The following is a 16,406-nucleotide window of genomic DNA, read 5'->3' as shown; positions in this document are numbered from 1 at the left end:
GGCTGGTCTGTCTTCACCAGCTGCCACCTGCTTGATCTTCTGATTGTGCATCAGTATATTGAGTTTTTTTTTTTTGTATGAATGTTTGTTTTTGTTTTTTTGTTATGGTTCATAATTCACTCTGGGCTTTTTTATAACTGCTGAGAGTCTGTGTGAATTGTGTTTTTTTTCCTGTTTTCTCTTAAGATAAGTTATTTGTATTTTGTGTTTGTTTTCTTTTGTTGTGTTATACCTAGATTGTCTTTTTATAAGCTTGTTGGTTTTGTATCTGTTTATTTTCTTTGCAGGAGCTGGGAGTTTCTGGAGCGGGGAGGCTAGCTGCTATCGTATGGTGTGTGGTGATTTACACCTAGTGCCGTGTGTTTTCTTGCATCCAATCCTCACATGTGTGTTTGGGTTACTGGGGTTCTTCTAATTGAGGCAGCTGGCCTGTGCCTCCAGGTACCTCCGCTGCTGGTCAACTAGCTCAACTTAAATATAGGTTTGTGGTTATGTGTGTCTGGTACAGATTGTGCACGTTACTGTAAAATTGATTCTAAGAATCTTGCTGTGACGTTTTAAATATTTATATTTTCAATGTTGATTAAAATAAAAGTGTATGTCTTTTTCTATATGACTCACGTCTCCTCGCCCATCCTTTGATTAACGAACCTGTGTGCCCTTAGGGCTGTTATTCCCCAGTATTCTGGGGTGGCATAGTCAACCATTGTTGCCATAATAGGCGTCTCCGCTGGAGTTGCCCCCTCCCCGCTTTGCCACACTAATAATGTTCAAATGTCTGTAAGTAAACAGTCCACTTTTCACAACAAATAAAAACAGTTTAAATGGCATGCATACAGTTCATGAAGTGCACTTACCCTCACCACTGGTATATTCAGTAGTAAGAACAAAAGAACATGTTTTTTAGAACAGGCAAGAACACTGCCAAAACAACAAATAAGATAATTAAAATTGGAGAAGAAATGGAGGATAAGTCTGTATGTAACCGAATAAGCCTCCAAAACTGATGTGTAAAGTAACCTGTTGTAGATAAGACTGTGGATCCCGTGGCTGCAGGTGATCCTAAAAAATAAGCATTATAATTTGAATGGTTTCTCTCCAGTATGTGCAATTTTATACGTCATAAAGATGCTGAATTTGACATGGGTATATATAACACACATGACATGATCCTTGATTTACTTACTCATCTGTGTGAGATATTTTGTTGGAGAAAGACTCAGCATCATCCTCTCCACTTCATAAGCTGGGGAACAATAGTCTGTTTGAGGAAGGGGAGAAGGAAAAAGAAGGGGGAAAAGGGGAAGAAGGAAAAGAGAGAAAAGAGAAGGAATAATGAGAAAAATGTAAGAAAAAAATAAAGGAAAGGGAAAAGGTAAACCCACCTTTCACACTTCTGTGTGATTTTTGGTAGATTGGTATTCATATCATAAAAAATTCTCTTTTTTATGTATTTCACGGGGCAAATCACTGACGTGAATGACGCTGGTTCGAGTCCCACCTCGGACAAGGTTTGAATCACCCAATAGTCTACAAAGAATGCTGATTGTGAATGAAAATAAATAATTTGTCACCAAGGTTAATTTCTTTGTGATTTGATACTGATTTTTCAATGGAAACTGCATAAAATGTAAGCATTATTTTCTTAATGTATGAACACCTATATGTATACATTTCATGTGCTTTTATGCCTTATCACTTTTTTTATTAAAAAAGTGTTTGTATCGATACATGTTTTTATTTATTAATTACCCATATGAATATGGAGTTCATTGAAATGTGCTATACATATAAGATATATAATAGGCCTATAATAATAATAATAATAATAATGTTTTGACTCAGGATCACTGAATGATTACTGAATGACGAGAAACTATTCTATGAACAATAAAATGTTTTTTATTTTTAACAATAAAATATAACATTAAACTATGCACATATTAATAAAGAGTATATATATATATAACATGGAAAATTACAAAAAGAACCACCCACCTAGTAATGATAATAATAACAATAATAAATAGATAAATAATAACAGTAATAAACACACAAAAGTAGAAACAGTATGAGTATTTAAAATATATATATAAAAACATATAAAATAATTAAAATAAAAGTCGGAGTGGGGTTGAACCACCAACCTAATAATAAATAAATATAATAGTAATAAACACGCAAAGATAGAAACTTTATAAAACTATATACATAGCAGTGTGTATATATATATATATATATATATATATATATATATATATATATATATATATATATATAAAATGCAATGTATATATAAAAAATAAACTTTTTTTTTTTTTTTTTTTTTAAGACACTGTTCTTTTGTTAGTGTCTCTGTGACAGGGCAGACAGGGCAGTGTCTCTGTGACAGGGCACTCTAAACTGGCTGTGCCCGGTCGCTGCTGTCCTAAATTGCCCACACTTCCTCCAGGTATTTGCCTCAACCTTTCTGTGGTAGGAACGAGGGACGGTGGGTTGAGATTGACTGACCGTGGCAGGAGGTGGGAGGATGAAATTGGGAGTGGCTGGGGCTATAGGAAGAGGGCTTTGGGGGACAACAAACAGTGTGAAGGTAAGGGTAGTGTGGGAGGCAAGAGGGACAGTCGGGCTGGGGCTGGGAAGGACAGGTTCTGGTTGAAGGTTGCCACCAGGCCGTGGAATTATTGGCCTCAGGGTTGTCAGCTTGGGTATGACTGCCTCAGTTGTATTGCCAGTGATGCGCCGTTTTAGTTTAGCTTGCCCGGCTGTGCTCTGGGGCAGTTTGTAAATATGTTGCTCTCCCTGGACCTGGGGTGGAGCAACAGCACGGACACTGGCAGGTGGGAGAGCTTCAGCAGCAACACCAAGAGGGTCAGGCAGATCGATCCCCTGAAGCAGAAGAGTCTGATCTTGCTTCTTAACCCTGCCGTTGTGCCACTGAACCAGAGTGGTCTGATTCACCTCCACCAGCTGGAGAGTAGTGTCCTGCATGATGGCACCATCAGACAGGATCAGCTGCCGGATCTTTCGGTAATCTTGTAAAATGAGAGACCAGAGACTCAGCGTCACCCTCTCTTTCTTCCTCAGACTTCAATGGATTGTGAGAGAGTTTCATCACAGAGCCTGATGAAAATGGCCTCCACGAAACGACAGCAGTCTGGCCATTGGGCAGGTGAAGCTATTGACGCCAACACACTCCGTTTTAGGCTGTCCACTCCAGGGTTGAAAACAGCCTTCTTTTTTGGAGACCTGAACCTCCCTGTGGTCAGCCTGTCCTGGTGTCTGGCAGCAAACTTTAATCGCTGCTTGTCATATTCAAGCAGGCTCTGCCTCAAGCAGACAATGTCATCAACCTGAAGAAGGATAGAAGTATAGAGGCATAGGTGAGTTAAAATGAAACTGGTAATTTTGCATACATAGTTCAGTAACACTGTTTTTACAGTCACATTGTGTTTTGTGTGGTCTTTTCCATGTTAACAAACATTCAAAATGTTTGCATACCTGCTGTCAACTCAGTGTTAACCCTGTGCTTGTCCTCAACTCTACCAAATACTCAGTCAGTCTGTCCACCCGGTCCATTCCTGGAATGTTTTGGTCATCCACAGCCTAAAACAGTATATTTTAAATGGTAAAGAAAAAAAGAGATCTTAATGTTAGTATTAATCAGTTTGTCGAATTACAAATTAATTTCTGCTCATGGTAAGTTCCTATTGTGAAATTTACACACCAAAAGCTCCTCGGCACCTGAGTGGGGGAACCTGGTGCATACTGGACTATGGATGTAGTTGGCTAAGAGAAGGAGGCGGCATCAGCTGGCTGGGAGAAGGCAGACTGGGATGAGGCAGCAGCAGACTGGGATGAGGCAGCAGCAAACAGGGATGTGGGAGCAGCAGACTGGGATGAGGGAGCAGCAGACTGGGAGAAGGCAGACTGGGATGAGGCAGCAGCTAACAGGGATGAGGCAGCAGCAGACTGGGATGAAGGCAGCTGCAGACTAGGATGAAGGAGCAGCAGACAGGGATGAGGCAGCAGCAGATTGGGAGAAGGCAGACTGGGATGAGGCAGCAGAAGACTGGGAGAAGGCCGACTGGGATGAGGGAACAGCAGACAGGGATGAGGGAGCAACAGACTGGGATAAGGCAGACTGGGATGAGGCAGCAGCAGACTGGGATGAGGCAGCAGAAGGCTGGGATGAGGGAGCAGCAGACTGGGATGAGGTATGAACAGGCTGAATTGTAGGTGGGTTACAGTTAGCTTCATCTTCAAGGAGGAAACTCAGTGTAGGGTCCTCATTGATGTCCTCCTCAAATCCCTCATCCTGCTCATCTGCATTCACTTTCTCCAGCAGCTGGTCTGTCTGCTCATTGTCAGTATCCATCGACTGAAGTGGCAGCCCTGTCTGACTAAGTAGATAGTCCACTCCAATTAGCTCCCCTAAAAAACAGAATGCAGTGTGTTAAACATATAGCCCTTTCATTAGCAAAGAACCATGTGCTGTAAAATGTACTGTGAGAGTCTTATAAGGCAGGGGTTCCCAAACTTTTTCATTCGAGGACCCACCTAGACAAGTATAATCAATCTCAAGACCCACTTGCACTGGTGCTACCAACTTTCTCAGTTGGTCGCACCAGCATGATTTGGTCGCACATTTAAAAAAAAAAAATGTTTTGCTACATGTCATGGGATTAATCAATGCATGCTGATGGTCTTAATCTGTATACCCTAGTTTTGCACTTATGTAAAAAGACTGACAGTGACAAGACCTCATGTTAGCAAAATATTTTAAACTTTTAACTCTTAAAAAAACTTAAAAAACAAACAAACATGAATGTTCTTTAATGTTTGATTATAATTTTACTGTCTTCACATAGGGATGGGAAATATAAGATTTTATCAATAATAATAATGCCACTGACGATTCTGATTATCGATCCGATTCTTTAACGATTCTCTTATCGATTCTTGCACTGTGTGGAAAAATGTAGTCATATGCTTTTAAAAAAAAAACAAGGGGTTTTATTTATTTTAAAGCTTAAGCTTGAGTAAGCAAACTGTACTTTTTATGTAATTTATGTAATAAATAGAACCTTATTGTAAAGTGTTACTGATTATACACCGATTCAGACGTCTCCTGAGTTCACTGTTGGAAAGATCAGTTGTTTAAAACCATTCATTAAAATGAATCGTTCAAATGAGTCATTAGTTCGCGAATTGGACGTGTCGTGCGCGTTGTGTGATTATCCCAGCAGTTAGGACATGGACATCCAAGATTTGTGTCAACACAGAAAACATTTCATCACTGGATAGTTTTTTTTTTGTTTAATTAAAGTGTTGTTTTATGTCAGCTTAATGTCCGGAATGCTTTTCAGAGAAGATAAGGCAACTTATTTAGCACAATTCACACCCAGCGGTAATTAAGGAAAAAAAAATCTCCGAATGCTCCACATGAAACTTTGGCCTTCCGACCTTTTACCACCGTGTCGATTTATTTTGATTAATATGTGCGAGGGAGAGAGCAACACAGCGCCTAGTTTGGAGACGGTGAAGTCTTGTTTACACTTTCGCCTGGCTCCGAAGAGAGAAAGAGAGCGCGCGCGCGACCGAGTCTCTCTCTCTGCTCGACGTTCTTTCAGTTAAACATGCACTGTGACTCTGTCACAAGCGCAGCAGTTCATCTACATTACTCACCGATCAAATAAGACTTTGGCGGGACAAAAATTCACTTTGGCGGGCGCTAAAACTCACTTAAGAGTCGTTTGGTCATTAATCGGACTGGTTTTGTTTCACTCATCGTAACGTAAATTTAGCTGCAGCTAAGTGCCTTTGTGCGACCCACCTTTTCTCACTGTGTGACCCACAAGTGGGTCGCGACCCACAGTTTGAAAACCACTGTTATAAGGCCCTATGATTTCCGTGATGCGGAAAACAAGGACGGAATCACGGAATTTACACATGAAAACGGAATTCTCTTATACGCGCGGAATATGCATATATTTTGTTGACATATTAAATAAACTTTTTTTTTTTTTACTTTCTTCTAATTTTTTCAGTTTAAAACAACACACGTAGAAAGGTCTCTACCTAAACCGTGGTCAAATGGTATTGTTAAACATGTTGCCTAGTAACCATACGTCCTTACGTTCCCGCGCAAGGAAAAAAATGTCGAAGTGAGTGGCTCCTGATAAGATAACGGTGTCGAAAAAATTAAGAAATTCTCAGTTGACTGCTAAATACCGGGCTGAACAATACCCCAATGACTACTATGAGTCTGGACAACAACTTTTTTACATGTAACGACCATTTGATATCAAAAGTTCATCTCAAGAACAAAGCTAAATCCACAGCGGGCAAATCCCTCCAGGTTACCATTGAGGCAACGACAAAATCAACAGAAGCAAGGCGTGAGTTTGTGGAAGATTTTGTTGCAATGTGTGCTGAAGCTGACATACCGCTTGAGAAAATGAAGAGGATACGTCCGTTTCTTGTTAAACATTGCAAGCAGGGAGGTGCACTCCCAGAAAACGCCAGCAGCCTCAGGCAGACCCACCTGCCGCGGGTCTTTGACCAGCACATGCAAAAAGTGCTGCAAGAGATCCGTGGAAAGAAATTCTTCGTTGTTGTCGACGAAACCTCTGACAACCGAGATTGCAGTGTCCTCAACATTGTTATAAGTGAGCATCCAATTAACTTTTATTTAGGTAGGCTAATACAGCATATTAGCCTATTTTTAACTAGGGCTTATATTAAATTTTAATATTCAGGGATGCAAACAGCGCGCTTTACAGAACCACTAGTGTTTCTTCTTGCTGCGTATCTTTTACTGTCTATGGCAGGGGTCTCCGTGGCCTGATTGGAGGTAACTAGCTCGTCAAGGGGCCGTTCACATGTCGTGTCTTTTGCGTGCTCAAGTTCGTTATTTCAAATGTAGGCGCGTGCGGTAAGTGCGCTCATAATTGAAGCGACGCGCTTGTTTTTTCCAGGCGCAGCGAGATGAAAACACCTAAACTTTTAAGAATGCCGCAAACGCAACGCAGTTCATGTGACAAGAACTAACATATCAACTTCACCCTTTCCGTAACAACATTGAAAGCTCAGTCAACATAAAGGATGGGGGTGCACCACAAACATACGGGTGTTTTTCTCTTCTCCGTAAATAAATCTTGTAGCAGAGCTACAGCAAGCGTTTTTCGGTGGTGGAAATCTATTAGCTACTAAAACTTCTTTGTCGTTGTGGAGAGCGCAGTGCATGGTTGCATAGCAACGACAGACGCCACGGGAAAATCGGACCGAATTTTACTATTAATAATAAAAGATAAGCTAATGTGCATTGTATTTGTAAATGTCAGTAATTTATCTTTTTTGACTCATTGATTTAAAGGCTTAAATATGTGATGTTTATCTTTTTATAAAACATTTTTTTGTGAAAAAATATTTAAAGGCTGAAATATGTGAGGTTTATCTTTTTTATAAAACCTTTTTTGTCAAAACTTATCTGAATTTCATTTTACCATATGTGCCTATAGGGGTGGGTCGGGTATGGCAGGGGTTGGTGGCGGGGCGAGGGCTTCGATTACCTCTCTCTTTTTTGACCATACATGTGTTTGCATCCCTAAATATAGTAATATATTATTTATATATAATATTCTACTAGCCTAACCTACTACATTCATCATTTTAGGAGCAAAGATAGGCAAAATAAATAAATAAATAAATAAATAAATAAATAAATAGATAGATAGATAGATAGATAGATAGATAGATAACTTTCTTCCCTTTTCAATTCAACAGGCACTGAGGGAAAATACTTTCTAACTGATGTTATCTTCATGGAAAGCTGCAATTTTTCAACATTTTCACAGGCAGTACTGCAGTCACTTCATACCAGTCAGTTGAACTTGAATGACATTCTGGCAGTGGTGACTGATAATGCATCATACTGTCTGAAAGCCTACAGAGAAGTGCTGAAGGGAGTCATGCCTCACAGTGTCAATACAACCTGCTTATGTCATGTCATCAATTTGGTGGGAGAGACCTGGCAACACTACAAATTCTTCAGTGAGGCTACAGCTCTTGTGATGTGGGTTAAGTCTGCCTTCTTCAAAAAGCCTGCAAGGAAGAGAAGATGGTTGTACTTCTTGACAATGAAGGAGGCTGAGAAACCTAAGGTACCCCCTGAGCCTGTAAGCACAAGGTGGAATAGCTGGTTTGAAGCAGTTCAATACCATGCTGAACATGTCCACCTTTACAAGGAGTTCTTCTTAGCCGAGAAGTCTTCTGCTCAGGCAGTAAAAAACATAATTGAGCTGGTTGAAACCGATGAAAAACAAGAGGCCCTCCACTTCAAGCTGACCTTCATCTCTGAAGGGTGTGGGAAACTGGTGACAGCTCTGACAGTGCTGGAGGGCACCCACACTCCTGTAGCAGTCTCTGCATACAACATCATGGAAGATCTTGGTTCCTTTTTAGTCAATGGAACAGCCAAAACCCTTGGCTTTGGTGTCAAAACTGATGAGCTGCTGAACCAAATGAGAACGCCAAAGAAAAGGGATATGTTGGATCACCTTCATGATGTATTTCACATTGCATTTGAAAAATTTTCAAAGCACTGGGATGTCCATCCTGCCAAAAAAATATACAAGATGATCAGAGTGTTTGATCCCAGACAGGCTCCTGCTATGGAAAGGCATATTGAAGCCTATGGCACACTGTGGGAATTGAGGACCCCGGCATCTCCAGAGCTCAGTGAGCAGTGGGCCGCATATCAACACTGTGTCAGAAATGAAGGCATCTCAGCGTCCTTGGACCTTGCTGACTACTGGAAAGGTACAAGCCAAAGATTTCCAGGCATTGCAAACATTGCTATGTCCTACATATACTTCCCAGTCAGTACTGTTGACTGTGAGAGGAGTTTCAGCAAGTACAGTATAAGACACTGCTCACTGACAAGAGAGAGTCTCTTACTGAGCTCAACACCAAGTGCCTTACCATCATGTACTTCAATGGAGATGTGAGCAAAAGATGGGAAATGCCTTAGAAAGCAACACATGCCTGCTTGTGTCTTCAAGAAAGTACTTTTAAATGATGTTTTATTAACAAAGTTCGGGAGGAACACGTTCTAATGATCAAACAATCAAGTCATTCCAACCAGCTGTCAGCAATCAGTAATCAACAGGTCCACTCAATCAGCATGATTAAAGGCCTATAAATACTCACAGTCGACTCACCCATTATCCTTGACAGTTTTCAGCATTTGGTTCTCCGTTTGCTACGATGTCTCAAATGCAACTCTCACCATCCGATGACGAGCTCAACCATGCTCCGGTTCCTTCGCCGCCATCAGCTGGCCCCAGGACCACTTCGTCTCCGCCTGATACCGCCTCCGTGCCCCAGGCTTCATCTCGCGGGCGCCGGTCTGCGCAAGCAACACCCCGCACGCCAAGACGCCGAGGCCTGCCTTCACCTCCACCGGCGAGGACTCCAGCTTTCTCCCCGGCATCCTCCTATCATTCGGCCATACCAACGATTCCGCCCATTGGAAAGTGGACAGTTTTGAGTCTAAGACAAGCGCTGATGAATTCCGATATTCAGCCCTCACGTAGGATGAACAAAGCACAATTATACAATTTGTACGTTACCTTGCAATCATCCAATCTCTCTCCTAAGTCCACCCCAGCTTCCAAGGCGGCCAGCAGGCTAGGCAAAACTCGGGAGGCCCCGAATTCGCCTCGCCCGACACCGCCACCTTCTTCTCGTACAAGATCCGGTTTTCTGCGTGCATCAGCCCGCGGTGCCAGGCCTTCAGCGAGCCTGGGCCGCGCCCCAGATTCCACCGCTGCAAGACCTCACTCGCCTCCCACTCCAGCTCAGCACTTCAGCGCGGCACTTCCGGCCGTAGCGCCATACACAGCTGGGCCCGCCGACCCACCCTCAGTCTCCCAGTTTTTTCCTCCTGCCGTTTCCAGCTCATTTCCTCTGCAGTGGCCTCCGGCTCCTGTAGCAGACGCTAGCGTGAGGCTGCCTCCGCTAGCGGCGCAGGCCCAGTCATTCCATCATCTTCCTGTGACTTCCACTAACCCCTCCCCTTTTCAGTGGCCTGCAGCACAAGCAAGCGCGAGGCTGCCTCCGCTTGTAACACAGGCTCACGCATCTCATTCTTATCCTCCTTTTCCCCCTCATGTTTCTCTTAATTTCCCTCCTCAAGCCCCTCAGGCCGACTTAAGCGTGAGGTTGCCTCCGCCGTCAGTCGCAGCCCCAGCTTCTCTCCCTTACAGCTCTCTCTTAAATGCAAAATCACATTTTTCTCTCTTCACAGCTACACCATTGCCCGTCCCATCAAACGCCGTCGCTCTGGAGCCTCCCCCAGTGGCCCACAACATCCGAGCACAGATCCTGGCAGGTGCGGACATAGACCTTTCAAATTTACTTTCTCTGCTTCCCGTGTCCGATTCTAACCGCCAGTTAGACTGCGGGGATTTTTCAGTCACGTTAAAAAATCAAAACACACATACATCACGTTTACTTTCTTTTTCTGAATTTTCTATCGCTTTCAGCCACTTCACAGAAGTCATTTGTTCAGCCTTCCCTCATAGGCGGCGCGAACTGAACGACTATTTAGCACTCATAGCTGAGCTTGCGTTGTCTTATGGGGGAGGGCACTTTTACACATATCACAAGCTCTTCTCAGCAAAATGCGCTGTTAGAGTTTCACAGTGGAACCAGTGCCCTTACTGGGGAGCACTCGACACCGACCTTCACAGCAGAGTATTCCTTGGCTGCAGGAACATTTCTTGCGCGGTCTGCAGGTCAGTAACACATTCCACAATATCGTGCCCACAAGTTAACCCCTCCATTCCCCCCGGCCCGGAAACTGCACCAGTTAAATCCACCAGCTACGTTCCAAGACCGGCAACCATCAACTCAAATCCCCACGATGCCAATTTCAGCTCCAGAGCATCTACGGACAGCAAACAGCCTTGTAACAATTTTAACATTGGAAAATGCACCAGGCAGCGTTGTCGGTACTTGCACATATGCAGTTTCTGCGGCGGTGCTCATGCCCGTCCTGTATGCCCTGTGTTTAAAGATGTCAATTAAAAAAAAAAAAAAAAAAAAAAAAAAAATTATTTATCGACTCCCGTGGATATTTCTCGCCTTTCTATCGAACTAGCTCACCACCCGGACTCCGACTTCACTGAATATCTGCTGTCCGGCCTCCAACACGGTTTTAAACCTGGAGTGGTATGCCCGCTCTCCCAAAACATCATCTGCCATAATCTCCAATCGGCTCTCGCCGAGCCCGACGTAGTAGACAACCTGATTAAAAAAGAAGTCGATTCAGGCTTTATGATTGGTCCTTTTGACGATCCTCCATTCAAAGTTTTTCGCATTAGCCCCATTGGAGTGGCTACGAGAAAGTTTTCAGGTAAGAAACGTCTCATAGTCGATCTGTCAGCTCCGCATAATTCCCTGTTCCCAAGCATTAACAGCCTGATCCCACTTGACGAATTTTCTCTCAAATACCACGACGTGGATCACGCAGTCGACCTGATAAAAATCGTGGGTCGGGGCGCTTGGCTCGCAAAAATTGACATCACCTCGGCTTTCAAAGTGATGCCCATCCACCCGGATTCATGGCACTTATTTGGAGTGCGCTGGCATGGGAAATTTTATTTCGCTGTACGCTTAACTTTCGGATGCAAAAGCAGCCCCAAAATTTTCGACATGCTATCCGAAGCTGTTTGCTGGATCTTGTCAAACAATTACGCAATTCCTCAACTCATTCACCTGCTAGACGATTTTCTAATCATTTCGCCTCCCGGCGCCATTCCAGCCGCCCATATTTTCACAGTTCAAAGAGTTTTCTCCGAGCTCGGAATCCCCATCGCCCAAGAGAAAACCATGGGTCCCGCCACATCCATCGAGTTCCTTGGCATTAACTTAGATTCAGTTAAATACCAGGCATCCCTGCCCAAGGAAAAAATCGATAGAATAATCCTCATCTCATCTACCCTTGTAAACCAGTCAAAGTGCTCCAAACGCGAACTCCTATCCCTGCTCGGCCACTTAAACTTCGCCATGCGCATCATTCCACAAGGCCGCCCTTTCATTTCTCATCTCCTCTCTCTCGCGTCTTCAGTTCACGCGCTAGAGGATCTTATTTCCCTAACCGCAGCGTGCCGCGACGAACTCAGGCTATGGATAACATTCCTTAATCAGTGGAACGGCCTATCTTTTTTTTATAAGAACCTAATATCATCCCCCATCGACATCCAGCTATTCACAGATGCAGCCCCCTCAGTCGGCTTCGGGGGGTTTTGCCAAGGACGCTGGTTCGCGTCTACATGGCCCCCTCAAATCCAGGACACGCTTCAGTCCTCCGCATTCTTCGAGCTTTACCCTCTCGTAGTAGCAGCCTTCCTGTGGGGAAAAGAATGGACTGCTAGCAGTATCATAGTGCATTGTGACAACGAAGCTACAGTTCAGTGCATTAATAAAGGCCGTTCCCATTCACCCGCGTTGATGCCACTTTTAAGACGTCTAATCTGGATTTCAGCGTGCGATCAATTTATCTTAATCGCTAAACATATCCCCGGGTCAAAAAACCAAATTGCTGACTCTCTGTCACGCTTTATGTTTCAGAAATTCAGGACGCTGGCTCCAGAGGCGGACAAATTCCCAACTCCAGTACCTCATTATTCGGAATTAATATTTCCGTAACCCACCCGTTTAAATCCCTCCTCGACACAACGCTCGACACCATTCTCCAAGCAGTTTCTCCCAGGACTCTCCAATCCTACGTGACCGCATGGAGATGTTTTAAAGCCTTCCACCTTTCCTACAACACACCATTCCCTGATTTTTCTCTCCTTTCAATTACCTCCTTCATCTCTTACCTTAACAGCTTTAAGGGCCTCCAAGTCGGGTCCATCAAAGGCTACCTGAGCGGCATCCAATTTTTTCACAAATTGATACACGGCACCCCCTCCACGGAAATAAATAATTCTCAAACCTCCCTCCTAATTAAAGGCATCCAACGATCCCAGCCCACCCGTCCGGACTCAAGACATCCCATCACGTTAGACATTCTTACTAAATGTATTCATACCCTCCGCACAGGCTATCAATCCCTTAACACCTCTCGCACACTCGACGCCATGTTTATTCTAGCCTTTTTTGGTTTTCTCAGATGCTCGGAACTGGCTATCACTTCCAGATTTGACCCAAAAGTCCACCCAAGCATCTCAGACCTATCAGTACTTGACAGTGAAACAATCTCTTTTCTGATTAAACAAAGCAAAACAGACCAAACCAAAAAAGGTCATTTTATATACATTTTCAACCTTTCATCACCAATTCAACCATACCAAACTATACTGGCATACCTCCAACTGAGAAACTCTCATGCTAAATCCCATCTCGAACCCCTATTCGTAGACGACTCCAACAAACCCGTGACGCGCTTTTGGTTCCAAAAGCACCTCAAATCTGTTCTCCAACATTCAGGCATCCCAGCAGAGAATTTCTCCAGCCATTCCTTCCGCATCGGGGCAGCAACCTCAGCAGCCCAAAAAGGCCTCTCCCAGCAGCAGATCCAAGCTCTCGGAAGATGGTCCTCAGATGCTTATCAAAGCTACATCAGGACCAACCGATTCCATATCAAAAAAGCCCACCAAACCCTCGTCGGATAAAAAAAAAAAAAAAAAAAAAAAATATATATATATATATATAGATATTCTTCTCTGTCTTCTCTTTCCCCGTCCAGCGAGTATTGATCTCCCAGCGGACGCAATGAGAGCCTTCTCGGTGGAGCATCTATGTCTTCTTTCTACGTCCAGCGAGTATTGATCTCCCAGCGGACACAACAAGAGTTTCCAGGCTAAGCATCTTCGTCTCCTCCCTCTCTGTCCAGCGAGTATTGATCTCCCAGCGGATACTCAGAGAGTTCCCGAGGTCAAGCATCTTCGTGTCCTCCTTCTCCGTCCAGCGAGTATTGAGCTCCCAGCGGACACAACGAGAGGTTTCCCGGTCGAGCATCCATGTCTTCTCTTTTTCCATCCAGCGAGTATTGATCTCCCAGCGGATGCCGTGACTATTGCCGAACATCCATAATTACCCGTCCGGACGTGGCGAGAGCTCCTTGCCAAACATCCAGGCTTCTCCTTGAAATGCCAGCCCGCCAATCTCTGCGCTCTTTTCGGGGGGGTTCTTTAAGCTGGCGGCTGTCCTTTGCTCACTTAGCTTTTTGGGGAGTACTCTGGGTTCGGGCCCAATTTCCGAGCTCGGAGCCCTCCCCCCGGACAGCACGCCAAATACGCATAACTATTTATTCTCTGATCATGTGTAAGTGTGAACTCGTGAAATGATGTTTTATTAACAAAGTTCGGGAGGAACACGTTCTAATGATCAAACAATCAAGTCATTCCAACCAGCTGTCAGCAATCAGTAATCAACAGGTCCACTCAATCAGCATGATTAAAGGCCTATAAATACTCACAGTCGACTCACCCATTATCCTTGACAGTTTTCAGCATCCCTCCACCACCCCATCTCCTCACACTTACCTGGTTATCTTCCTAACCAAGAGATACGGGGGGAGTACTCTGGGTTCGGGCCCAATTTCCGAGCTCGGAGCCCTCCCCCCGGACAGCACGCCAAATACGCATAACTATTTATTCTCTGATCATGTGTAAGTGTGAACTCGTGAAGTTATGAAAAATTCTATTTTGTCTGTGTTCTTTGGACATCGATCTGCACATACATGAAGAAAAGTACTTTGCTAAATGTTAGTGAAATCGATATGTACTTATTCCGCAGTGTAATCCGGCCTCTTTCCCCTGATGCCCAGTTACAGAGAACCATGTTGGAGCACTAATGTAATGGAAAAGGCCAGTTGATTCAAATATGATGTGATTTTTTTGTAGATAGAAAATACATTTTTCTGCTTACATGGAGGGGTCACTGATGATGATGGGTTAACACTGTACTTTTAGGCTTTAATATGTCATTGTGTTGGCTTTCTGTCAGGCACATATCGTTGTTTCAATGTTTCTGTCTCCCTGCAGCATGGTTACAATTATTCTTTAATTTAATATTCATCAATCCTACCTTGTAACTGTTACCTTCATGTTACTGTTATTTTTGGTAACAGGTTTGGCTGAATTTTGGAGAATTTTGAATGTGCTTTGCTGTATATATTAAGAGTTTAAATAAAAAAGCTGAATTGTGAGTTTGTGAACTGAATTTTTAAAGGTCAATACTGCTTAGAAGTGAAAAGAAAACAAGCAAATCCGAAAAATCCGAAAGGGCTAAAAATAAATCCAAAAAAACGGAATTTGAAAAAAACAAAAACGGAATTTGAGAAAAAATAAAACGGATTTCATAGGGCCCTAGTCTTACCAGTGTACTGTGCAGGAGGTTGGAAGGTGGGCACCACCTGCCCTGTGTAGGTGAGAAGAGGAAATTTTGTGGAAATTGATGCTGCTGCCCGGTCTTGGTTCCACCTGTTCAGGCCTTCCAGGAGATACAACTGAAAATTCAGTGTGTTAGCACTGGTTCCTGTAAAGAAGTAAACAATGAAAACCATTAAACTGGGATAATGAGTTCCTTCAGAAAATATAAAGTGATATTACATGTTCTATTGTGTTGAATATGTACTATACTGCAAACACAATGAGCCACAAACCTGGAATAAACCTGTTCAGGTGGCAGTGGAAAGATTAAAGGGAGGTCGAGCCCCTAGCACATCTGTACTTCGTGAGAACTAATCCTCCCTTGGTGGTGGTGGTGCACGTCACAGTGTAGAGAAACACACCTGGTGGATCCTGGATGCACTTAACATGCCTCATCTGAACATGCCAGATGTGCTCTATCCTCACTGTGTCCAGCAGAGGAACCCCCATCATATCTCTTCCCTTATGCCCCTTCAGATCCTGCAGAAGCCTGTCAAGGTAGCGGGTTGTGGACTCCACCCCACGAGTCCTCCAATGGCAATAGGGTTAGGGTTAGGTTAGGTTAGGTTATCGGTGATGACAGGCAGTGTTGGGAGTAACGGCGTTTAAGTATAATGGCGTTACTAACGGCGTTATTTTTTCAGTAACAGAGTAATTTAATTCATTATTTTACCTGTCGTTGCAACGCCTTTATCGTTACTGAGAATGTAAAGTGGCGCGTTCCTACAATTTGGTTGAATGAAGCGTGAGGTGTCAGGCAGGCTTTGGCTAAAACATCAGCTGCCTGGAGAGAGCAGGGGTGGGGATGATGACGTTGCAAATGCGATGATGATTGGCTGGGTGGGTGGATACCCTGCTCACGCTGTCTCACTGCACGCTCTGACTACCACTAAACTCAAGACAGCAACAATGGCAACGAGCCAGGGAAATTCAAAGGTAGCGTTCTCGAACTGGAAG

At 43.7% G+C, this 16,406-nt stretch overlaps 1 protein-coding gene across 1 annotated transcript; it reads right to left on the bottom strand.

Annotated features, from left to right (window-relative positions):
- Positions 1 to 3,971: 3,971 nt before the first annotated feature.
- On the bottom strand, positions 3,972 to 15,899 carry LOC307157672 (uncharacterized protein; the record flags this gene model as incomplete). The annotated part of the gene is made up of 3 exons (XM_079869599.1): positions 3,972 to 4,434; positions 15,397 to 15,555; positions 15,812 to 15,899. The coding sequence occupies 3 exons, from the start codon at positions 15,897 to 15,899 to the stop codon at positions 3,995 to 3,997; spliced, it is 687 nt and encodes a 228-aa protein (XP_079725725.1). The 3' UTR covers positions 3,972 to 3,994.
- Between the last annotated feature and the right edge of the window lie 507 nt (positions 15,900 to 16,406).

This window comes from Squalius cephalus (assembly GCF_949319135.1).
Source record: "Squalius cephalus genome assembly, chromosome: 4".
Classification (NCBI taxonomy): domain Eukaryota; kingdom Metazoa; phylum Chordata; class Actinopteri; order Cypriniformes; family Leuciscidae; genus Squalius; species Squalius cephalus.
The sequence above is the reverse complement of the archived record's forward strand: the minus strand, read 5'-3'. Positions and strand labels throughout refer to the sequence as shown.